The sequence below is a fragment of the Sycon ciliatum genome, assembly GCF_964019385.1.
Source record: "Sycon ciliatum chromosome 5 unlocalized genomic scaffold, ocSycCili1.1 SUPER_5_unloc_1, whole genome shotgun sequence".
Taxonomy (NCBI): Eukaryota; Metazoa; Porifera; class Calcarea; order Leucosolenida; family Sycettidae; genus Sycon; species Sycon ciliatum.
In genome coordinates, this window is record NW_027044462.1 from 385691 (window position 1) to 412128 (window position 26438).

General features: G+C 47.0%; 1 protein-coding gene across 1 annotated transcript in view; it reads left to right on the plus strand.

Annotated features, from left to right (window-relative positions):
* LOC135830340 (angiopoietin-related protein 7-like) overlaps positions 1-24890 on the plus strand; it is a 38673-nt gene extending 13783 nt beyond the window's left edge. The window contains exons 3-6 of the mRNA XM_065342608.1: positions 2321-2458; positions 8935-9104; positions 10523-10574; positions 23751-24890. Of these exons, the coding sequence (XP_065198680.1) occupies positions 2321-2458; positions 8935-9104; positions 10523-10574; positions 23751-24379 (989 nt within the window). The 3' untranslated portion in view covers positions 24380-24890. The remainder of the gene's footprint in view (positions 1-2320; positions 2459-8934; positions 9105-10522; positions 10575-23750) is intronic.
* The last annotated feature ends 1548 nt before the right edge of the window (positions 24891-26438 follow it).

The window sequence follows — 26438 nt, forward strand, 5'->3', positions numbered from 1 at the left end:
CCCTTTTGGTTTCTGCAAAAGACGTGGACATGAGAATTTCAAAAGTAAACAGAACGCGTTTGGTTTGATTTCTTGGAGACGACATTCCTTTCAATCCCGACTGTGTATGTTGAACTGCCTCATAATGCCGATCCTTCTATACAATTGCGGATTGTGAAATCTGTCCTAATTGCTAAACGACTAACTGGACAAATAGCAACGTAGGAAGCTTCTTGACTGCTGCAGATTATCTATCCGCAACGCATCACCAATAACAACTTGTACCCAGAAACAAAACAATCTCCAGTCAGTGCCACATGCCGGCGGCACAGGCTGATGTGGTTTGGCCATGTGGTGCGAGAGGCCCCAGAATCCGCCTTGTTTCAAGCACCGGAGCTATCCGTGAACACAAACGACATAAAACAAACCGGAGAACACTAAACCAGGAGACGTGAAACACCTTACCACATTCAGGACCGGACACCAAATGCTTGTACTGGTTTAGTGTTATTCGTTGCGCACGTTTCATCAGGCAATTGCAGGTGTTGGAAGCTGTGTATATTCGTACTCGTGACCCTGTGCTATATAAACCGAAAGAAAACGTTGTATCACGAAAACGTCATAACTTAACTTTGGACTTGGATGGAGAGCCAAGGATTAATATATAAGAAAGAAAAGGGACAACGAGCTAAACGTTACGCTACAATGTCCACTAACACCACCAGTTATGTTATATATAAAGCTTAGAACCTTTCAAGTTGGAAGGCTGTTGGAGTGCGCATCCAAGATGTACTAGAGCTGTTAGCCAGTCAGTTGTAGCACGTCAGTATCGTTGTTGTTGGTTTTTATTTCATTCAAACGGGATGACGACCCAATAAAATGACGGCCAAGGCTTAGCCTAGAAGTGACTATGGAAGAACATAATAAAGGCTATGGAAGCACATAGTAGGAGAATAGGATACTAATAACTGCGAGAAACCGGGGGGGGGGTGAGAGAGAATACGATGTATCGTCGGTCAGTGTCGTGCAGTGTTATCGCATGAGCTGATCGTTTAGTAACTGGTGGTGTTAGTGGACATTGGAGCGGACGTTTAGCTCTTTGGTTCTTTTTCTTTCTTATGAACTTAACTTTCTTCATTTTTTGCTGTTGTGATGAGTGCACAGCCATGCAAAATCTCTCGATCCTTCTATACAATTGCGGATTGTGAAATCTGTTCTAATTGCTAAACGACTAACTGGACAAATAGCAACGTAGGAAGCTTCTTGACTGCTGCAGATTATCTATCCGCAACGCATCACCAATAACAACTTGTACCCAGAAACAAAACAATCTCCAGTCAGTGCCACATGCCGGCAGCACAGGCTGATGTGGTTTGGCCATGTGGTGCGAGAGGCCCCAGAATCCGCCTTGTTTCAAGCACCGGAGCTATCCGTGAACACAAACGACATAAAACAAACCGGAGAACACTAAACCAGGAGACGTGAAACACCTTACCACATTCAGGACCGGACACCAAATGCTTGTACTGGTTTAGTGTTATTCGTTGCGCACGTTTCATCAGGCAATTGCAGGTGTTGGAAGCTGTGTATATTCGTACTCGTGACCCTGTGCTATATAAACCGAAAGAAAACGTTGTATCACGAAAACGTCATAACTTAACTTTGGACTTGGATGGAGAGCCAAGGATTAATATAATATATATTATAAGAAAGAAAAGGGACAACGAGCTAAACGTTACGCTACAATGTCCACTAACATCACCAGTTATGTTATATATAAAGCTTAGAACCTTTCAAGTTGGAAGGCTGTTGGAGTGCGCATCCAAGATGTACTAGAGCTGTTAGCCAGTCAGTTGTAGAACGTCAGTATCGTTGTTGTTGGTTTTTATTTCATTCAAACGGGATGACGACCCAATAAAATGACGGCCAAGGCTTAGCCTAGAAGTGACTATGGAAGAACATAATAAAGGCTATGGAAGCACATAGTAGGAGAATAGGATACTAATAACTGCGAGAAACCGGGGGGGGGGGGTGAGAGAGAATACGATGTATCGTCGGTCAGTGTCGTGCAGTGTTATCGCATGAGCTGATCGTTTAGTAACTGGTGGTGTTAGTGGACATTGGAGAGGACGTTTAGCTCTTTGGTTCTTTTTCTTTCTTATGAACTTAACTTTCTTCATTTTTTGCTGTTGTTATGAGTGCACAGCCATGCAAAATCTCGTTTTTTGCCATTTTACGGCTATTGTCTCTTCGTCGAATGTCTACATTTTGCATAGCATTTGGAATTATTTTTCTCCTTCCATACTTCAGAGCCTTTGTCAATTTTTTAACCTTTCCCCAGGTGGGGAGCTGGAGGCATGCAATCAACGTCATCCTTGCAATAATGCCGGAAAGTGCATCTTCAGAAGATCTCTAGAAGGACATGGAGAGTACACTTGCATATGTAAAGAAGGCCGTGCAGGAAAGTTCTGTCAAACAGGTAATCAAATTGTATTAGCTTGATTTCGAATTTCGTAAGATTGGCCTTACTCCACTGTTGATGCAGTTTATTAAAGGATTGGGAGAACTTCACGTTGAAAGGATCTGTCAGGGAAGTGCATTTCCTGGAAAGAGAAAGGTATGTTCTCTTTGATGAGACAACTGGCGTTGACAGCACGCCGCTTTGAAATTTGGGTACATGTAGGTACGTCTTTATTGGAATTCGCAGAACCAAACTGGCAATGTCGCCAGCCCTTTCCCAAAGATGCCATAATATTTCGCAATTGATCCTTTTTGCAACCGTGCCAAAAACAGGTGCTAGTTGTTGAAATCGCATCCATATTTTCAGAAAGAGCTCAAAAATTGCTAATATCGCAACGCAAAATTGGAGCGGTCTTGTGCAAAAAACAACAAAAAAAGGAGCAGAAACAGTAGAAGTGCAGCGACATCAAACTCCTACACCCTGCTATGAATCACCCCTTCACACAGTGCCAGTAGCCAGTTGCAAGTTGCCAATAAAGTGGCGAGCATCTTTGGAAAGGGCTGGATGTCGCGCACTTAATTGGAAGCAAATGGGAGCAGAAACTATATGCACTGGCACCATGAAGCGAACTTGGAGCTATTTTCCCAGTTGATTGACCATTCCCAGTTGTCAGCCAGTCTCCACATCAAGAAAGTAAAGTAAATTATCGTATCCGTTCCCGAAGGGAACTCTTGACGGCCGCTTACACCCGGTAAACCCTAGCAGCAGATGCAGCGCCTAACGACAGGGGTGAGGCGATAAGCCACACAACCGCTCTCAAAAGTTCTCAGAAATCCGAATAGCGGCATCCATGTACATCTAGTGCCTGGCCACAATGTCCCAGTTGACTGTGGTTAGCAGAACAGGCGGAAAAACCACCCCCAGGCAGGACCTCAACCAGGTACCTCTCGTATTTCAACCTTGGACTTGTCAGTACCGTCGGTGAGTGTCTTCCGATTCCATTTTGGGACTTTTCCAAATGCTTAGCCAGTATCGAATCAGCAAAGACAGAGAGAAACAGAAGGTGAGAGAGGAGACAGAGACAGGGACAGTGACAGAGAGTCAGAGAGAGAGAGAGAGAGAGAGAGAGAGAGAGAGAGAGAGAGAGAGAGAGAGAGAGAGAGACAGAGAGAGAGTGTAACAGGTTTAATCAAACTTGAAAAGTAAGAGGCCTGGTTGAGCGTGCCTCGACCAGTTATATACAAATGTGATAGTATACATGTGGCAATGGCGCCAATGAAGGTGCTAATAGACAGGCGTAAGACGCATGAGGTGCGAGGGAGTGTAAAGTTATAGAGAACAGGGGAAAACTGTTACATCATCCCCCTCCTATGGAGAGGAAGGAGCTTATAACCCAAATGCTCAAGTGGAATAGAGTACAATAAGCGCAAACACGTGCGAGACGAAAAAAGGCTTTGCACTGAAGTAACACAATAAGACGACTGAAACTCCATGCAAATTAAAGTGTAATAAGCTCAACAAATGTGTAAGGTGAAACTAGAAGTTCAACTGCAAAACTCAGCGGGCAGAAGCCAAGGTTTTGTACTTCTGAAGTGGAACAATGTCATTACCAGATTCATCCAACAAATAATGTTCAGGCTCCCAAGTGGCATCAGAGTAGCCTTGCCACTTGACTAGGTACTGAAGCTGATTCTGCCGGCGGCGGTGACTGAGAATGTTCTCCACCACATAGCGGGCATGACCATCAAGGTCCGTGATAGGCGGAGGCGTAGGCTGTCTCCTATTAGGAATAGCGTTCTTCTCGTAGGCACGGAGTGCCGACACATTAAATACCGGGTGACAGCGGCTGGTATGAGGCAACTTGAGCTTGTAGGCATTCGGGCCGACCACATGGGTTATAGGAAAGGGGCCAAACCACTTGGGGCGTAATTTATGGGATGGTCGGTCCCGAGCTTCAGGAGTCAGGAGGAAATCCCGGTAGACCATTACCAAATCTCCCACCTTCAGCTTTCCCTCGACCCTTGTCCGATCTGCATAGAAGGCCTGACGAGCTTGAGCTGCCACTAACGCATCTTGTGAGATCTTGACCGCGTCTTGTCTTGCTTGCAACCAATCAGCTGAATCTCTGCCTCCCTGAATAGGGTTGAGGAAGTCGGGTGGCGCTCTGGGATTTAGACCGTAATTTAAGAAGAACGGTGTGTTTCCTGTAGATGATTGAGTAGCGCTGTTGATAGAAAACTCACAGAGAGGTAGGAGCATATCCCAGTTATCTTGTTTATGATTTACAAAAGCCCTCAGCACATCCTCTACTATTCTGTTTACTCGTTCAGTTAGGCCATCTGTCTGAGGGTGATTGGCAGTACTAAATGCTAGTTTCGTTCCTAAGCGATCAAACAATTCCTGAAAAAATGCTGCCGTAAATCTTGGATCACGATCACATACAATACTAGAACTCAAACCATGAAGTCGAAATACATGTTGAATATACAGATCAGCACTTCCTTTAGCGTCAATAGTAGAGGAATTAGGTGCTAAATGTACACACTTTGTCAAGCGGTCTACAAATACATATATAGCATCATGACCTGTATCGGTCCTAGGCAAACCCATGATAAAATCCATCGAGATATCCGCCCACGGCTGACTGGGCACTGGTAAATTCTGCAAGAGACCAGTTTTTAGCTGGCCGCCTTTAACTCGTTGGCAGACGTCACATGACTTGACAAACGCCTTTACATCCAGTCCCATTCTGGGCCAATAGAAATATCTAGCGAGTCTGAAATAGGTGCGATCTCGACCGGGATGCCCCGCAGTCACACAGTCATGGTATTCTTGAAGCAGGGCGAGTCGGAGTTTGCTACTCTTTGGAATACATAACCTGTTCTGTGGTGAAGATCTGAGATAAAGATAACCGGGTGTTTCATTTAGAAGGTAACGGTCGTGCAGATTGTCATGGCTTGAATTTTTCAGTCTCCTGATAATGGGAGCAAGATCCTTGTCGCACTTGTAACCGCTGACAATTAACTGCGCTAAGTCTGGATTAATCTCTAGGGTATGCTCTATGGCATTCAACTGAATGTTAGGAGGATAGGATGACCCGCCTATTTCAGAATCACTGAACAGATCTGGACGGCGTGAAAGCGGGTCGGCAATGTTTTTCTTTCCTGGTTTGTGAAAGACCGTAAAGTCATAGTCAGCTAAAAACTCTACCCATCTTGCCTCACGCTTGGTGAGAGTCGGTTTGGTTCGTAAATAGACAACACCCATATTATCAGTCATCAGGTCAAAGTGGCGGAATAGATAGATTCTCCAGCACTTTAATGCAAATACCACAGCCAACGTTTCCCTCTCGGCCGCAGTATAGTTGCGTTCTGCAGCTGACAGTTTCCGACTACAATAGGCTACGGGATGCAAATCCATATCTTCTCCCTGCTGCAGGAGCACACCCGCCACGGCAAAGTCACTTGCGTCAGTTTCTACCGTGAAGCTTTTCTCAACATCGGCCAGTTGCAACACTGGCGCCTCGAGTAATGCTGATTTTAGAGACTCGAATGCCTTCTGTCTAGCAGCGCTCCATTCAAAGCGTGAATTTTTTCCGGTGATTTCTTCTAATGGACGAGAGATGGTCGAGTGTCGATCTATGAACCTTCGGAAATAGTTTGCAAAGCCAAGAAACTTCCTCACATCAGTTACTGACGACGGAGTTGGCCATGTTTCCACAGCACTTATCTTCTTGGGATCAGGGGAAATTGATGTGCCGTTGATTTTATGCCCCAAGAAGAGAACTTCTCTCACGCCGAATTCGCATTTAGACTGTTTGCAATACAGCTCACTATTTCTAAGTGTTTCTAGAACTGTTTGAAGATGATGCTGATGATCTTCCCAGGTCTTGCTGAAAACTAGAATGTCATCCAAGAATACTACAACGAATTTTCGGAGATGCGGTTGCAGAATAGAGTTCATGAGTGACTGAAAGGTGGCCGGGGCATTAGTCAGCCCGAATCCCATGACTCTAAATTGGAAGTGGCCGAACGGCGTATTAATGGCCGTCTTAGAAACATCCGAGTCTTGAATTCTGATTTGATTGTACCCCGACCGCAAGTCCAACTTGGAGAAATATGCACTGCCCTGGATCGTGTCGAATAAGTCATCAATATTAGGAAGACAAGCTTTGTTTTTGATCGTAATTCTATTCAATTCTCGCCAATCGCACACCATTCTCAGAGTACCATCCGACTTTTTCACAAAAAACACAGGTGCACCGTATGGCGACTTACTTGGCTCAATGAATCCCTTCTCAAGTAATTCTGACAGCTGTGACTGGAGCTCGTCCATCTCCGGTTTCGGCAGGCGGTAGGCGGGTCGAGACGGTGGTCTGGCTCCATCTTCTATCTGGATTTCATGGTCGACTGGTCTCTTCGGTGGAAGCTCATTCGGCAGCTCGTCTGGAAATAAATCCTGGTACCTCTTGAGCAGGTTCTGGATGTCTTGTTGCTCTGATTCCTGGAGTTGTGGCCCGGAACGATTCTCCTCGTTTGCAGCAGTGACCCATGCAAGAAACCCCTCGGCTCCACTCCTCAGGGCATGACGAGCTTGTCGGCCACTGATAAACATGCTTTCCACAGATGGCCGGTCGGCTGTCGGCGGGTTAGCTGAAGGCAATTTGGCAACAAAGGGCTCACCGTCCAACTGAACTTCGTTCGTACGGAAGTTGATGCTGGGGTTGTTCCTTGTAAGCCACGGCTTGCCAAGAATAGCGTCGTAGCGAGTCAGGGGATACACAGTAAGGTGCTGTTCCTCACTGAAGCCCCCGACTGTCACCCTTAGCGTGCGTGTGGAAATCTGCGGGACCTCGCTGGTCGAGCCGTCCGCCAATGTTACGCTCAGCACTGCTGAGCTTGCATCCGTGTCAAGATGATGCTTTCGAACAAAACTGTCTGCAATGAAGTCATGCGTCGAACCGGAATCTATCAGCATCACTGCACGGCGACCGCCGATCTTTCCCTGTATGCGCAGTAGGTCGTGTTCAGGTTCATTGCCGACGCTGACGTTGCTGACATGACACCTTTCTGCAACGGGACAATTTCCTACAGCTATGGGTGTCTCCGGCTCCGTAGGTTCCTGGAGAGCAACGTCTTCAACCTCCAGAGCTCCGAACCGGTTAGCGACTGGTACCGGCGTGGGTGCTTCGGTCGTCGCCAGTAAGCGCACCCCCTTTCTTACTGGCGACCAGCGTTTGGGTAGCGCTGTCCACCCTCAGTACAGTCTTTAGCGAGGTGGCCTGGCTTCCTGCAAGCAAAGCAGTGTCCCATTGCTCGCAGTTGGACACGCTCTTGGTCCGTCAGCTTGCGGAGGCCCTGACCACAGATGCTGGGCACGGAACGCGACTCTCTACTGGCTGGTGGCCCCGACGCCGGTGGCCCTGACGACTGCTCCACGGTGTTTGCAGCCATGACAGCTTGCTCCAGGATACGTGGATGCTCACGCAAGACCTGTCGCTGGATGTGCGGCACTAGACCCCTGACGAACAGCAGCGCTCTGGTGTGGTGGTCGATTTCCGGCACTTGCAGGCTGAGGCGAGTGAAAGCAGCAATGTATGCGGCCACCGACCCGCGCTGCGCTGCGGAAATTAGTCCCATACGCGATGTTTCCTCGTTGTGCCGTGGTCCGTACACATCGCCAAGTGCCGCTTTCAGAGCAGGCCAGTCGGAAAACACTTGGTTAGCTTCCAATGCCGCTATCAACCAAAGACGAGCGTTTCCAGTCAAAAATCCTGCCGCGTAGTCGACCCTCTGTGCCGCATTTGGGAGTGCCAACGACCGTAGGGCCATGTCCATTGCAAACGTCCATTCTTTGAATGTAGCGGAATCTCCTCCAAACACAGGCGGCTCTTTCGTAAGGCGGGGTGTTGGCTCCCACGGTTCCGAGTTCGGATGTATCGTTCGGTTTCCTTGGCTAACGCGCTGAGCGGTCTTGATATCGTTTATCAGCCGAACGACGAGTACGAGGAGCGTAAGCAGAGCGACCAGAACACCTGCCAAAAGCAGAGTAGTAACCATCCTCTGCTACCAGTGTAACAGGTTTAATCAAACTTGAAAAGTAAGAGGCCTGGTTGAGCGTGCCTCGACCAGTTATATACAAATGTGATAGTATACATGTGGCAATGGCGCCAATGAAGGTGCTAATAGACAGGCGTAAGACGCATGAGGTGCGAGGGAGTGTAAAGTTATAGAGAACAGGGGAAAACTGTTACAGAGAGAGAGAGAGTGAGAGAAAGAAAGTGAAAGAGAGATAGCTAAGAATACCAAACGTATTTTAAGGACAGCCAACCCCGATACAATGTAGGACACATATTTTGACTTGGTAAGATTGACAGAATATAGCTCAAGACAGGACTGAGCTTTACAAATCTCGAAAACAAGGCGCACAACAAGAAATGAGTTTTATATTTACCGTGCTTTCGGTTGTCCGTTTCCATTTTGTGACTTTCCCAGAATGTTTAGAGGAGCCAACAACGAATCAGCAAATCTTGCATCAAGTGAGCAAGGATGTGCAAGACCTGAAAGTACATATGGCCACACAGGAGGACATCAGGCACATTGAAACTTTCCTGGAAAGTATAAACTCGACCATGACTGAAATGGCATCGAAAATTACGTCCCTGGTAAGTTGGCAGACAGTGTCTGAACATGTATAAGTATGGTGTGCCTTCCGAGCAGACTGCTTGAGTGACATTAAATAGGTTTGCCTAGCATTTAAGCTATAAATCCTACTTAGTAGGAGTGATGAGGATTCGTGCAGCTTTATTCATAGGAAGTGTGTTTTAGAGCAGACCCACCCCTTTCCCATTCACTTTGCTACAATCTCGAACTCGTTCATCAATTAATTATTACAATGGTTTGGCATAGCGCCCTCGTCAGGTATGCTCCAAGCTTGCAAAACAAATAAAAAGTTCGACGGGTTCACGTACCGGGCAGGTCAAGAACAAGGAGTCGTACAACTCCATGGTCAAGAACCACCTTTCCACTTCCGTGCTAGCAAAGGAGCAGAAACGCCTGTACCTGCAATACTATTATTGTCAAACACCGTGACGTGTTTTAACCATAAAATAATGATAGCCTAAAGTTGTTAGACGAACAATACATGATAATAACTTTATTAGGATGACCCAAAGGCATTATGATGCTAAGACAATTATTTGGTGATAAATTCACGCAAGTCAGTAGTGCTACCCCCCCCCCCCCCCCAACACAGACACACATAATCCGGCAAAACAAAAAATTATGCTGTCCACAGAGATGTATAAGGCAGGACACCTTACCAGCTAGTGGCCAATGTCGCCCAAGTGGCGACAAATAAAGGGTCACTGACGCACAGTAATATTTTGTTGGAAGGATGTTAGAATAACACTGAGCTGTCATACTCACAGAAGCCCTCAGCCAGCGTTAGGGTGTATTTATGGTTCGAAGTTTATTATATACACAGCTTCTCTCATTTTTTGCTTGCCCTGTCACCTTCCCATGCTAATACTGACACACCCGCAAATTCGGTGTCTCCCAGCGCCAGTCTCGTTGGGGCATGCTTGGTGCACACGTGCTCACCCCATGGTTTTACTCGGGTGTGGCGTCTCGCTTCTCCATTATGTTTAGTCAGTCTAGTTTCTAATGATCTCTCAGTCTCCTAGACATAAGGTTCCTGGCTCCACTTGCATCGCAAATAGTAGATATAATTTTATTGCATAAGCACTTGCAATGAACTCGGTAATCAGTACATGTACAATTCATCTAGCAACGGGTAACGAATACTGTGCTGAGACGCAGAATCAGCGATCCCAAAAACAGATTCGCAAGTATGCCCGTCTTCAAATTCTATTTTAACTTTATACGTGCACGTACATGTACAGTGATGGCAAATAAAATATCACCGCATAAATCAAGAGTGAATACTGGCTGTTGTCATGCAGCAAGAATGTGAGTGAAGGTCCCACCCCTGCCCCCCCCCCCCTCCCCCAGATTCGCTTGTATGTTGAAATTCAGAATTCCGTTTTTAAAAATTGATGTGTTTGCTTCGCTGTTTCTTTAGAATGGGTACCTTGCAGAAGACCAGGAAAATCAGGGTGTTGAGGAAACGGAAGGTACGGCACGCACCGTCACTAAACCATGTTGTAGGAACCATGTTGCTCCATTGTAGCTGATGAAAGTCATTATTTTCACCTCCTCTTCACAGACCTTACACAGTAATTGAACAGAAGCAACTCTGTATTCACAGAAAGCGTGAGTTTTGAAGTCTGAAAAAATTTTTGAACTGTCGCTGCTTGGGTAACTACCACCCCATAGCTTAGTTTTAGCCCTGTGGAGCGTATTTGGCCGCAAGCGAGGGTCCCTGGTTCGAGTGTTGGTGGTGACAGGGAAATTTTCGGTCACACTTTTTCGCGTTTTAACTTTCCCTCAAACTTATAACATTCTAATTTTAAAAGTTGTCTTTAATTCTCCTTAGTGATTCATGTGCACATGGTAATGTCGACTTACTAAAAGAGCAGTGCACAAAGTGAGAAAACGCTACACCTATTTAGACGCCTGAGGAGTTTATACCCTGGCAATTTTTGCCGTTCTCCAGGTCTTTATATCAGCCCGAATGCGCGATTTGGTGGGTCTTGGGTGGGAGTTTTGTGGATTTTGCTTCTGGTTTCCTCATATGGCGGTAAAGGCACACGTGGAAAAATTGCGGTTTACTTGATAACGTTATTAGCCTGCCCACACACGCTTTCTAAGGTGCAAACTGTACGGTGAATTGTTGTAGAGACCTCTTTCTCACACCAGCTGTTAAATGGGAAGTTGAGGCAAAAACCAAAATTTCACCAGTTGTAGTCTTCGGGGTGCTAAGTTGAATGGTCGTGGTCCGAGGAAGCTGAGACGCTCCCTTCCTACTTGAATCCCAATTGAACTCGCGCACTTCCACCGAAACTGGGTGACTGTCGGAAAAGGCTGCGATGCAGCGTTCCTCCTTTATTCCCAATCGAACATGGTTGACCAAGCGGTCACGTGCTCCTGCGTACACCAGTCACCTGGTCACCGTGCCTGCAGGGTACAACTTACTAACCTGTTTGACCTTTTTTGGGTGCAGTCCTGTCACTCGAGTTGAACTCGAGTTGAACCTTGGCGTGAAAGTTGTCGCCTGCTGGCGTGGTGACCAGGTCATTTTGGCACCCAGGAGCACTTGACCACTTGTTCAACCATGTTCGATTGGAAATAAAGGAGGAACGCTGCATCGCAGGATTTTCGGACCAAAACCAGTCGACTCAGCGTCCAAAAGATTACAACATATGGGCCAATCGCGGTCAGCTGTGCTTTTATAAGAACGAAATGGCGCTTTTAGTGACATTTTGCATACAAATCCCCATCTTGTAGGGCGCAGTCACCCAGTTTCGGTGGAAGTACGCGAGTTCGATTGGGATTCAAGTAGGAAGGGAGCGTCTCACGTTCCTCGGACCACGACCATTCAACTCAGCACCCCGAAGACTACAACTGGTGAAATTTTGATTTTTGCCTTAACCTCCCCTTTAACCACCACAACCATGCACCATTACTCCGCGCATAGTGCCTAGAGGTCTGCGACAGAGTGCAACTTTACTGCGGTGTGTGTGCATGACATTGTCTTGGTGTGGGTTATTATCTTGTTACTGTGTGCGACGAAGCTCTTTATCATTATGACTATTATTTATCTATTATTACTATTCGCCATGGGCAGCCATCTGGGCAGCCATCTGGTCAACCATCCGGCAACCATCTGGCGCCGCCATTGGCCATTATTTTCATGTCAGCGCTTGAGAATGCAGCCCTGTCTTCTGCTGAATTTCAGCCCTGCATTTTCAAGCGCTACATCTATGATATAATCATGCTGTGGCGATATGGACGAGCGGCTCTGAGCAGGTGTGTTGCCTATCTCACCAACCAACACCCCTTTTATAACATTCACCATCACACACTCCGACAACGACACCAGGAGCGTCGACTCCCCTGATTTTACGTTGAGTGTCAATCCCGAGTGTACGTTGGAGTGGGAACTGTTTGTCAAGCCTTCACACAGCGGAGTTCACCTGTCATTTCTGTCGTCTGTTCCTTTGTCAACAAAGCGTGCAGTCGCAGTTAATCAGTGTCGTCGGGCAATCTCCAACGGTTCAACGGAGGCGGGAAGAGGAGCTGGAATCCAGAAAATCACAGCGTTACTGGAAGCCAACGACTATCCAGATCGAGAAATTCAGCGGGCAGTTAAAACAGCAAAGAAATCGAATCGAGGTAAGATGAATCCGTGGCAGAAGCCGAATCAATCAATTCTCAAGCTCCCATTCATCAATGATGCACTGGCCGCTCGGGTTTCTCGCCGTGTTCGTCAGTATAGTCCAGATGTTCGTCTTGTTTTCACGTCCGGTCCGTCATTGAAGCGTAGACTTGTCAGTTCGTCGTTTGGTACGCGTATGTGTCCGCGTGATGTGCAGCGTGCGAAGGTGAAGCGTGGTCCTGGCAGGCCAATGGTGTGCAGAGCATGCGATGCGGATGTGAAGAGCAGTGAATGTCTGACGAAGAATGTAGTCGACTGTATGTCATGTACCTTGTGCGAGGAGCTCTACGTCGGGGAAACCGAGTGTTCAGGGAGGGAAAGATTCAAGGAACATTATCGAGAGGCAAGGGTGAGGGCAGTGAAGACTCCCTGGGGGGGGGGGGGGGGATCACAAGTCTGACCACCAAGAATTTGCAACATCATCGCCTAACTTCCAGCCTTTCCACCACGCCAAGATTCTCGGCAGGGAGTTTTCGCTGCCTTCCCGCAACTACATGGAAGCAACCGAAATCAGAAGCAGAAAGCCAACAATCAACTGTGACAGTGGATGGAGACTATCGGCATAAATTCATCAAGACAACAGGACCTTTTATGGTTACTGTGGGCAAGACCATCTCATCGAATGGATGCAATTGCCGCTCTTGAGGCTCGCACTCACGCACTAAATAGTTTGTTCAAACGTGCGGCTCGCTCGGTGTGCAGGGCAGCCCCTCGAACTCACACGGCTCCCTTACTTGAACGCATGAATGCCCATACCCTCAGCATATACACCCACATGCACATTCTTGTATTCATTTGGCGCTGCCTGAACAAATCTTCAAGTACTCTGTTTGCAAGCTTTTTCACCCGTAGTCCCTCTCTCCGAACACGAGGAGGGAGCAGCAAGTTACTCATCATTCCTGTCTCCCCCACTGCATCCTCAGCTAAGCGCATTAGCCATGCTGGAGCTATCCTGTGGAACCAGCTCCCAGACACAGCACGCCTCGAAAGAAAGCGCTCCACTTTCAAATCGCTAAGCCTGGCCTTTCTGTTAGGCAGTACCGTCAACTAGGATGAACTCATCTGCTTCACTACCTCTCTCTCTCTCCCTCTCTCTCTCTCTCTCTCTCTCTCTCTCTCTCTCTCTCTCTCTCTCTCTCTCTCTCTCTCCTCTCTCTCTCTCTCTCTCTCTCTCTCTCTCTCTCTCTCTCTCTCTCCCTCTCTCTCTCTCTCTCTCATGGTGAGGCCTACCTCGATGCGCAAACTCTGCCATTCTTTTTATTGGCAGTCGCAAACGCTTTGGCTTACGCCTCCACTACCTTCCTACGGTGTGGAAAAAGTGCCAGTCCATCAAATGGCACATTCTTCGATCGAGTGGGGACGCGCGCATGAGGGCGCTGTACACTCTGCGTCGGAGTAAGGATGCGAAGCTGACAAAGCGATATGCGGCGACAATAGAGCTGGAGTGTGCAGAGGCATCAGTAGGTTCAGGGACTCTCCGTCCACCGTCATCTTCAAGTCATCGTGCAGGGTTGGGTGCTCGTGCTCCGAAGCAGCATTCCAAACCCCCGAGGAAGGATCTCCTTCAAACATTTGAGGAGATCAACGCGCAGGAGCAGATTTTGAGGCTGAAGACTCTTCAGGTGCAAGGCAAGTGGTTGGAGTGGACATCGGTGATGTGGCAGGACCTCTCGTGGAAATCCCTTTTGTACGGTGGTACTGGTAAGGATTTGAAATTTCTTCTCGCGTCAACCCTCGACGTGCTACCTTCTCCGACGAACCTACGCCGTTGGGGAAACACCGTAGTGGATCCGTACTGTAGTTTGTGCCGTGCCTGGGCCTGTGCTACGCGCCACATGCTTGGCGCTTGTCGCGTAGCGCTGGACCAGGGACGTTACACCTGGAGGCACGACAACGTACTCGGGGTCATCGTCAGGAACATGCGTGAGGAGATTCGAATCCACACTGCTGCAAACACCGTACAAACCGAAAATTCAAATGAACTTGACATCATCTCGTTTTGCAAGGCGGGAGAGAAGCCAGTTCGCGTTCAGCCCAGACGGAAGTTGGTTACGACTGATCTCCTGTCAGCGGCCTCAGACTGGAAACTTCTTGTCGACTCAGTTAGTGCAAAGATTTCTTTCCCTAGCTGTGTTGCACTTACCACCCTAAGACCAGATATAGTTCTGTACTCTACGAGTCGTAGGATTGTATTCTGGATGGAGTTGACAGTTTGTGCTGAGGACAGATTCAGTGTCAGTAACTCGCGGAAGGACAGGCGGTATGCGGATCTGGCCGATCAATGCCGAGCAAACGGGTGGCAGGTCGTTTCTTTTTCGGTTGAGGTAGGTGTGCGTGGTTTCATCCCGGACTCTCTTCGGAGGGCTCTGAAAGCGCTTGGGTTTTCTAATCGAAGAATACAATTTATTTGTAATTTGTGCAGTAAGACGTCTCTGCGAAGCAGCTACATCATCTGGTTGCGAAGTCAACAAAAACACTGGTCGGAAGATCCACTTTTCTGAGGTACTGTATGTGGGGCTCCGTTTATTGAGGTGCGTTGAAATTTATTCTCTTTATCTTATTATTTCTTTTCTATAATTTCCCCATATGAGTTCCTATCGGTTGCTGTGAACACCTTGAGTGGAGAGCGCTTGCTCGAGCGTTGAACCGGGTTCTTAATCCACCATACCCAGTTCGCAAGGCTGGGCGGGGTTGTGAGCAGGCTTTCATTTCATCTTTTCTTATTATTTCTTATTATTTCTGCTTTTCATCTCATTACAAAAATTCTGCGTTTTTCTCCATCTGCGCATAAAATCTAGACTGACAACCTGCTTGTTAAATCATGCACCTGCTTTCAGGCGTAAAAACCCTGTTGTAGAGGTCTCAGTCCTCATTTGTTAGACTTACCTGTCTTTATAAATGTAACTTACTCTCTCTCTCTCTCTCTCTCTCTTTCTCTCTCTCTCTCTCTCTCTCTCTCTCTCTCTCACTCACTCACTCCTTTCTTCCCGGTTGCCGTGCTTGTGACTTTTTTCCCCCGCTGCCGTGCTCATATTAGTTATCTAACTACAGCTGTATCCTCTTCTTGGTTCTGTTTGTACGCTTTTTTTCGCGATTATTAATAATTATATTTTCTTTTCTCTTATTATCAGTGGGACCATTGTCATTAGGTTTAGGCCTGTTTTGGAACTCCACTTTAAATAAAGCCAAACGACAACAACAAACAACAACAACGCACACCCCCCCCCCCACACACACACGCACGCACACACACACGTGCACACACACACACACACACACAAACACATACATACACACTATCTTTCTCTGCCTCTGTCTCTCTCTCTTTCTCTCTCTTTCTGGCCTCGTCACCTTCACATCTAGGTGGCGATCACACCAGTTGAGACATGCACTTCACGCTGACCCATCATCACCTGACTTGAGATCTTGCAAGTTGAGACATTTGTTTTTAGGCGCTTTTTTTCGCGATTATTAATAATTATATTTTTCTTTTCTCTTATTATCAGTGGGACCATTGTCATTAGGTTTAGGCCTGTTTTGGAACTCCACTTTAAATAAAGCCAAACAACAACAACAAACAACAACAACGCACACCCCCCCCCCCCCCACACACACGCACGCACACACACACGTGCACACACACACACACACACACAAACACATACATACACACTATCTTTCTCTGCCTCTGTCTCTCTCTCTTTCTCTCTCTTTCTGGCCTCGTCACCTTCACATCTAATTGGCGATCACACCAGTTGAGACATGCACTTCACGCTGACCCATCATCACCTGACTTGAGATCTTGCAAGTTGAGACATTTGTTTTTAGGCTATTACCTGGCGTGCGATATTGTGGGTAGGTTCTGTTTTTGTTTCTGAATATGTGACATTATCTACAATGTTAGTCTCAATTCTTAGCACTGGTTATGATGTTCCTGGTATATTGCCACGTTATTATTGTTACCTTTTTCTGTAGTTATATTGTTGTTTGTTCACAGGATTCACATACCCCTGAAGATGCTCTCTTGGGCGAAAATTTGGAAAGGAATTTGAAGTTTGGTTTGGAGAGATTTGGCGAGATTTTTTTGTAGCCAAGGACTTGTGCGGCCGTGGGCGGTAAAAATTTAAAAATGATTACTATTCATGAAGTTGATTGTTCCAAATAGGAACACACGCTTCTTGCCGAACTTGACACTTGACTGACTCACGACTGCCATCCGGAGCACACGCGGAGCACGTCGCACCTTCCACTCGGCAAACCTGCAAGAAAGCACCACTCCCTGCTCAATACACGGTGTTTCGGGGAATTCACCCCTCATCAGTTGAGCTTGAGTAGGCTGAGGAAGATTCCTAGTTGGAACAATCAACTTCATGACTATTACCGCCGAAGTCGCAACTTCTAAGTTCTTATTACTATTATTATTATTATTATTATTCTCGTATCCGTTCCCAAGGGGAACTCACGACAATGGAGTGAAAAACATAAACAAAAATAAAAAAACATGGTGACGTGGAGATAATAATGTTGCGTACATTGAGTACAAAATAATACAGATACAATCAGTGCTTCGGATGCCTGTCGACCCTGATATAGTTGTGAGCACAAGCACCGTCCATACACGTAAGACAGTCCATATGTTCATGTGATGGCCGAGCAGATGTTGCCCCAATTCGTTCGATCGGCCGCGAAGTCCCGGAGCGTGTCTAGGTGTCGATTCGTCTTCAGTGCAACTGCAGTTAGCTTGCAGTCTCGCTGAAGGGTGGTTACCACGCAGGACCGAGGTGCTCCCTTCCTGTGTTTAGTTGTTTCCTCTGCAGTTAAGTATGCCATCATTCCTTGGTTCTCTGGTGTGCCGATTGGTTGGCGTAGAATATGCCCGAGTAACCGCCATTTACCTCGCTTCGTAATTCCAGATAATGGCTCGGTGTTGGTGAGCTTATACAGATCGTTGTTTGTGATGATTTTCGGATAAAGGATGCCAAGCATGTGACGAAGCTGCTTTCGATGGCTCTTGTCGAGGGAGTCTTCCAGTGCCTTTGACAAGCCTGCGCAGCCAATGTTGTACGTGAGAATCGGGAGGACGTATGCGTGGTACAGCCTCATCATGGTGTTAGTTGTTAGGTGATGTCGCCGGAGCCAAAGCTCTTTCATGCGCCCAAATGCCGCTGCGGAAAGGCTAATTCGCCGTGCTACATCATAGCATGATCCATACAAGGAGCCATAGCAAAGAAAACAGGACCAAGAAACTACAAGTTATGCTTTAATGTCCTCTAACACCACCAGTTATTAAACAATCAGCTCATGCGATAACATTGCACTACACTGACCGACGGTACTGACGTTCTACAACTAACAGACTCACAGCTCTACCACACCTTTGATGTGCACTCCAACCGCCTTCCCACGTGGAAGGTTCTAAGTTCTATAATAGTGCGGGGTTCCTTTTCGAAAAACAGTCATAGTTTAGAAGTTTCGTGGCTAGCAGGACCTCACAATTATTTTAGACCTATGTCTGACTAAGTTGTGGCTGCTGAAGACGATAAAAGTATCGGCAAGTCTGTACAGTTGTTCGTTTGTTAGATATGGCGATCTTCCGCTGCATACGGAAATTGTACATTTACTATAACCCAGTCATTCTAGGGTATAGCGGGTTTCTACATACAGAGTCCGTCAAGAAGCATTGACGTTTAAAGAAAAAACTTGCTCTAGAGTGTTTTGGAGCCGAACCGGGCAGGCAGACCCGAAGCGCAACAGGCGCGATCTGAGCAAGTGTGTTGTGTGCCAGGATTACGAACCTGACGCGCAGAACAGGCGCTTGGAAGAGAAATTTACTCAGTGCGCCACATAGACATCTACGAGGAAGAGTTTAGTCTGCTCGATGCTGCGCGTACACGCAGCCACGCTAAAATGTTGAACGAACTTGAAAATAAGGTTGGTATAGCGAAAGAGATCAAGTATCACCGTAGCTGTTTTTCACTGTACGTAAACAAGAAGTCTCTGAAACGCCTTGCTAATGATGCAATAGATTCTGATCTGGCCCAGAATGGCGATGTGAAGGCGCAGACATTCATGAAATTGTGTGAGTGGATTGAAATTAGTGTACTGACTCAGAATAACACCGCAACAGATGTGACTGAAGTATGTAAACGTGACAGTCGATTCCTGGACGAACTAGGATTGATTAGTCATGTTCAGATGTCTTTCGCGGTGCAGCAACGCCTCATGGCACACTTCAGCGACCGGTTGCAGTTCCATCGGCCTGGATCCCGCAGAGAACCAGAACTTTGGAAGAACACCTCAGTTGACCTCTCTGGCATGGCACTGACCCAACCGCAGGCTGCCTTGGCTGTATTCACCAAAGGCTTGGCGGCGATCTGGGCTTATCACCTGCGCTGCTCACCGTGTGCGCCTGGGCTGTCGACTGAGCTCGATAGGAAGCTGAAGGAGTGCCTATTGCCGGCCCTGCTGGGGGATGGTGTTCAACCTGCGATTTGATGGTATGGCTATCCCATGGCCCAGTTCTCGAAAACACTGCTCAGGTAGAACATCTATCCGAGCGACCAAGCCACTCGTGCAGCTCCTACTTACCGGAACCTATGAGAGCCCTCCGGATCTGCATCGAGGGCTGGTGGACGGTGTGCATGCTACGGGGGACCCGGTGTGCCGCATTATCGCCTGGTTCCGTGCCGGCTGTTGCGGGCGACCCGGCAGATGGCACACGTGCAGCGTTGTCCCCTGGTCCAGTGTCGTCCACAGTTCACGATGGCGTATCCATACTGCCAATTGCACATGCGGCTGGCAGTCTGCAGCTGACTAGCAGAGACCCGGTGCTGGATGCCATTGGCGACACTCGACCACTTGCGCGATTAGCGCGGACAGTATGCGGCTGCCAGCAGGAGATTAAGCCGAGTCTAAGCCCGGAGCAGATGCTTATGGTTGAGGTCTGCGATGAAAAGGGACTCTCATCTTGGCTTACGGTAGTGCCCAGGTTCCAGGACGGAACAGTTCTGAAGAAGACTGAGTCCAGACATGCACTCTGCATTCAAAACGGCCGCCGTTTGGTGGGCCTTCCGGATACATGTGTTTGCGGTGTAGTACTCACCGCACGGCATGCGCTCACCTGCGCAACTGGTGGCTATATGATACCCGGTCGTAATGAGGTGTGCGATTTGATCGCGCATCTTCTCCGAGAGGCCGGGACGGTGGACGTTGAGACAGAGCCGAGGTTGTTGGCTTGTGCCGGCGGGGACAGCCCGGCTGGTCGATCCGTCAACAGGTGTGCCGAAGCTCCTTAGCCTCGCTGTTCGTGGAGCGGAACAGTGGACTGAACTATTCAGTGGTGATGGGATTGTTGCGCACAAGATTGCCATTTTGTGTGCTTAGATGGGCCGTCACTTGCTTCAGAGGATGCCACCCATCATACAGTGACAGGCCGCAGTTGAACTCGTTTGTTGCCCAGTATCGCCAGGCTGAGTAGGCACTTGCCCTTGGCCGGGACATTATTTACTTGGTGTTATTCCTATTTTATTTTACTCCAATACCTACCAGTTCAACATAATATCATCAATGTTTAGGCTGTTGTGTTCAATCATTCACAAATTGGTTTTGAGTTGAGTTTGAGTTGATTTCCCTGATCACCACCTGGTCAAAACAATGGGACGTTGTATTTCTCGCCGGCCGAGCGCAGCGAGATAGGCGAGAAATGATTTTCGCGAAACATTTTCAGTTGCAAATATGGCATCTGGTGTGTTCTTTTTGTCGCTTTTTTTCCTGACTTATCAGTCAGTTTTGATTATCACCAGTACCCCTGATCTCCCACCCTTCATTTCTGTACATGTTATCATTGCTTTGTTGTCATTTTTTGCCGGGACGTACTTGCGAAGCCTACATGATGCCTAATCGCCATTGGAGATATACACCCGGTTTTTTCCCTCACAACTGCGTCCATCGGCTAGCTCGGTCTAGGAAAATTAATCTGACGATCCCAAGTGGTTCTGCATCATGGCCTATTTCTGCTATCCCGTCGACTGGCACGCCTACTCTATCTGAGACACTCTGTTCTCAGTCCTTGCTTCCATGCCTCAATCGTTATCCGGCCACCTACCCTCCACTTTGTGTTTTGTCGCTATTGCTCTCCATGTCTCTGTGCGTGCCAGTATATGTGGAGCAAGAAAAATGTTTTATTGCTTTTGTGTTCAATTGTATATTTTGATTTGATTTCCCCAATCACTTTAGTTTGATGACATGCATATTGACTTGCTGGTACAAGTGGCTTTTTCCTATGGAGCTGCCAGTGATTGTTGCAATGATGATGACGTCATCAACACTGAAATCCAAGAGCTAAATTGACCTACTTCATCCTGCTGTCTTGTGGACTGCGAGCAAAACTCTGATGCATGTGTTTATTGCGTCATGAACTGAGTTTTTTTGTTTTGCTATATGTTGCTAACTGCTGAATATGTAAGTAATTTGATTGTGTCACTTGTATGTCATTTTGGTCGCTCTTTGCTATTCTTTGCTGCTGCGCCGCTTGAGACAGACGTGTAAATCGTTTCGTTGTCTTTTTACTTGTATTTAATGTCTTTTCACTTGTATTTAATTATGTTGGCTTATTGCTACTGTATTCTAATTGCTGCTGCGCTCGAGTACATGGCAAAGCCAATGTACGTTTCATTTTTTGTATCACCAACACTATATTTTGTATCAGTGACTGAGCGCCACTCGAAGTTTGACAGCCATGCCACAGACTCGCATGAAAATCAATTTGATTGCATTTGTACAGTTGCTCGCATTGACCTTGCAAGTTCACCTTAATTTTACATTTTGCTTTGTATTGTTCAATGTTTTCAGCTGAATGATGTTTTATTGCCACCAGGGAGTCGTAGCCACCCGACTGCCACCAACTGGAGTCTAAAACGGACTCTGTATGCAGGAACCCACGATACTCTAGAATGACTGGCTTAGAGTACATGTACAATTTCTATATGCAGCTGAAGATCGCTATATGTAACAAACGGACAACTGTACAGACCTGCCGATACTTTTATCGTTTTCAGCAGCCACAACTTAGTCAGAAACAACTCTAACAAATTTGTGAGCTCCTACAGGTTGCGAGTTTCTAGAAAATACCACCTCGGACTGTAGACTATAACTAACACGAGGAGCTGTTAGCCAGTTAGTTGTAGAACGCCAGTACCATCGGTCAGTGTTGAGCAATGTTATCGCATGAGCTGATTGTTTAGTACCTGGTGATATTAGAGGACATAAAAGCGTGCCTTGTAGTCCTTTTTTCTTTGTTTATTTTTTCTTTACTATAAATTTGTCCTTTGCTCTCCATTCGAGTCCATTGTTATTTATTCATGTTTTATTAGAGCACTCCCCACAGACCCAAGATCTTCTTACGGGTGCCCTAAGAATAAAAGTAATGCATGCCGAAATAGGTATGGCGATGCAGCAGTGCGGATATGAGATGGAGCGCTTTTTCATCTGTCTGGAGTGAAATAATACAGACAAAACAGACCGTTGCGTGAATAAACTCCGGGTAGAACAAGACCATTGGAGGAGTAAAGGTGGGTCCGACATTGCAAAGTGTTATCTGCTGAGAAACAAAGTACAAACAGGTCCCAGAGAAGGGCACTCTTCTGGCCTAGGACGCAACGGAAACCAGTTCTGAATAATTTTCAACAGAAAAAAAAATTCACGGTTCGCGTGAGACTCGGCCAAAGGCCCAGTTTTCCGTATCCGCAGGAACGCCACCACCCTCTTGGATCAAGGCGCAGATGCAGCTCCTAAGCGGTGGGAGGTGAGTAGATCAGACCCACCACAAAGTGGTCAAAGACCGAAATCCCATTCACTGCATCCATGTTTCCCTCGTGCCAGGCCACGAGTTCCCAATTAACTGTGGGTCGCAGCACGGCTGGAAAAAATCTCACTATGCCTGCCTGCTTCAACAGAAGCTGAAAGAAATTGACATTAAAGAGAAGAGTGCAAGAATTGAGGCTGAATGGGAGGACGAGGGGTAACCAAACACTATCCGTAATGCACGTTTAATGATCTTGATCAGGTTATCATAATAATATTATTCTGTGGTGCGAAGAAAGTGTCCATATTATGCTTTACTCAGATACGCAAGAGTGGATTTTATTTATTTATTTTGACTACAGTCCATTCATTGGAAACTGGCACCCTAACTTTTTGGTGGCTCTCTCACATAGTTGAAGATATCGTGAAAACAACAGTACGTCCTGCATTCTGTGACCCGTGCAATTACTCCTTGCAACATTTGAGGGCAGAAAAATCCAAGAACAGGGAAACAGAAATTCAGCCAGGTTTTACAAAATTAGGACAGGTATGCCATGGCAAAATGTATGGAGAAGCCGATCCAAAACCCAGCTTTTTGAGATTTATAGTGGGTTTTTGAGCCTCAATTCGGCCCAATTCCGACTTTCAAAAGCCAGCGGGCCAGTTTGCGATGAATGGAACTCGTGGTCCATGACCAATTGACACGCAAAGTGCGAAAGAGGGGTGCCAACCACGGCAAGAAAAGAAAAGAACGGAATAAAGAAAAAGAGAAGAAAGAAGGATAGACAAGATTGTATTAAGGATACGTAGAACGAACATTTAGCTTAGGTTGTCAGGTGTTCATCGATGATCAAGCAAAGGTATTTTACGCTTTACGCTCAAAGCTGAGGAAATACTCATGCCGTCGAGCATTAGGGGACGGCTAGCGGGAGTGGTCGGAGTGCGGATATGCATGTACTGCGTCTTTGCAGTATTGAGTGGGTGGGTGAAATAGAATAATTTTTTAATTATGATCTCTCTGTGGCCACTGGTGACCTACCTGCGTGTGTGGGTGTATGTCTGCATATCGGTTTTTGGTTGTTGTGTGAGTCGAGTCTGAGTGTCGGTGCGCGTAAGAGTCTGGGTGTGATTGTGTGGATGGTTTTGCATGTGTTCTGCTCTACACTTGCAGCATTGACCGGATGCAAGAGATATGCTCACGACGCATCCGGAGTATTCGCAGGCCAAATTTCGACATTTGAGTACATTGCTTACTGTGATCGAGAAACCGATGGAGGTGGCTGGACTGTGTTTCAGAGAAGACAGGATGGCTCAGTGGACTTTTACCGTGACTGGAATGCATACAAACGAGGATTCGGATCAGCGGCTGGAGAGTTCTGGCTGGGTCTAGATATACTACACTATCTGACGTCACAAGCGGGTAGTACATATGAACTGCGTATTGATATGGTGTTCAAGACAACTGGAGAGAAGCATTATGCCAAGTGGTCAACATTCCGTGTTGAAGGTGAAGCTAACAATTACAGACTACACGTTTCAGGATTCTCAAGCCCTACCTTGGTGGACAGCATGAGTTACCACAATGGACAACAGTTCAGTACTCGAGACCGTGATCATGACTCACACAGTAGTGACTGTTCCAATGCATACAAGGGTGGTTGGTGGTATAACAACTGTCACCAAGTCAATGTCAATGGATTGTATGGACGTAGTGATGGAGACGCAACTGGTGTAGTGTACCGTCAAAACGTGTTCAAAAGTTTGAAGTTCGTGGAAATGAAACTAAGAAAGCAAGGATAAAACCCAAAGTACTACTAGATTCACTACACACACTGCGCTCATTTGCATCCAAATGCAACATACTGCACGTCTTAACTAGTTTCCTCTTTTCATAATGTCTTTAGAAATGCTTAGACCTCTTTCCACGCTTACAATTCCTTTGCAGAGAATCAGCATGCCATTCGACTCTCAGTCGCGAGAGTCTACAAACCATCGATGCTTTGTTTAACATAATATTACTGCACACATTCACTAAGTGAGTGTTTGCCATTTAAGGGCATTGCTCCAGTTCCTTCGCCACCGTAAAACACATTGATCTTCTTGGAGCGCTTTCGTTTTATACTTTTTATCAGCGAGCCATCGTGGTTTCAAGAATACGATCACTCTTTGTAATGAATGGTACTTTTCCTCTCTACTACAATCACCCGCATTCTCTCACTAACCACCTGAACATTAACCGTCTAGCGCTATCCACTTCAACTGTTTTTGTTTTGCGTGACTAATTGCTTAAACCAAACACACAGTAGAATGACTCGCGAGCAAAAGCTGACGTTCAATTGAGGGGAAGACACACTATCAAAAATGTCTGTGACATGCACGGTAGGTAAGAACTGTTTCCTGGTGCCTCTATATCTTTTACTTTGAACTATGTGCGGCTCCTCCGCTATTACCTTAGACTGGGGGTGAAAGTTGGCAATGAGATCCCGAGTTTCGCTAGCTTATATACTCTCCCTCGCTCTATGTTGCGGCACAGTAGCTCCTTTGTTCATGTAATAGCTGGCCTACTGTAACAATTATGACTTTGCTAGCCAAATAGCTGAGCCTGCAGTCACCTCACCAATCATCTCATATTTTCAGTGTTCCTTTTATTTTACTTTAACAATTTCGCAACCTCTCTCTCCCTCCCTCTCTCTCTCTCTCTCTCTCTCTCTCTCTCTCTCTACCTCTCTCTCTCTGCCTCTCTCTCTCTCTCTCTCTCTCTCTCCCTCCCTCCCTCTCCCTCCCTCCCTCCCTCCCTCCCTCCCTCCCTCCCTCCCTCCCTCCCTCCCTCCCTCTCTCTCTCTCTCTCTCTCTCTCTCTTTCTCTCTCTCTCTCTCTCTCTCTCTCGCTCTCTCTCTCGCTCTCTCCCGCTCTCTCTCTCTCTCTCTCTCTCTCTCTCTCTCTCTCTCTCTCTCTCTCTCTCTCTCTCTCTCTCTCTCTCTCTCTCGCTCTCCCTCCCCACCCACTCTTGGTGCGTCTAGGTGGCTATGAAGTCGAGACCCTAGGTCGGCGGAGCTCCGTAAACCTCACCACCACTGCCACGATTCAGGTTGTGCGTGCTTCCCCTAGCTGCATCTCATGTTTGGCATTAAGTGGTCTTTGTAAAAAAAAGAAAACAAAAAAAAAAAGTTCGAGTACTCTGATCTTCTCCGATCGTATATTCGAGTAACAAAGGGGAAGGACAAAATGTTACGAGTTATGACTACCGTTACTTCTGGGATAAAAGTAACTGTCTACAAACGTTGGTGGACAGTTAGGCATAACTCGTAACATGTTGTCCTCCTTTTTCACCATAATTTAATTGGATGGTGGCACCATCCGAGTTGAAGACAGAGAGTAGAGGAAACATGGAAAAAGAGAGCAATACCTACATGTAGATACTAGATAGGTGCGATTAGACTGAGTCAGTAGTCCACATTCAGTTCTCGGCACGCAGGTAGTGGTATACCTGCATCTTGAATGCCTGCATTCGGCTGCGATGGGGAGGATGCAGGAGCAGATCACAGGGCAATACATTCCACTGGTGGAGCACACAGTGGGGAAATGATCGCTTCAGGACTAACGGGGTAGAGGCTGGCGTCCAGGTGAAACTGGTGGCCGGCAGCGCTGGCATGGTCGCTCCGGGTTCACGGGGTGGCCAACTGCTGACGGCGAGCTGGCAGAACCGCAAGAAGTTGAGGTGGGCCCGTAATTACTTGTAGCTTGTATAAACAATCTAGGGCAGCTACTGTCCGTATGATTGCCATACTGGGCAGGATTGCTCCCGGACCGATGATTCTGAGGGCGCTGTGCTGGACTCGGTCCAGTCGGCTGAGTTGGC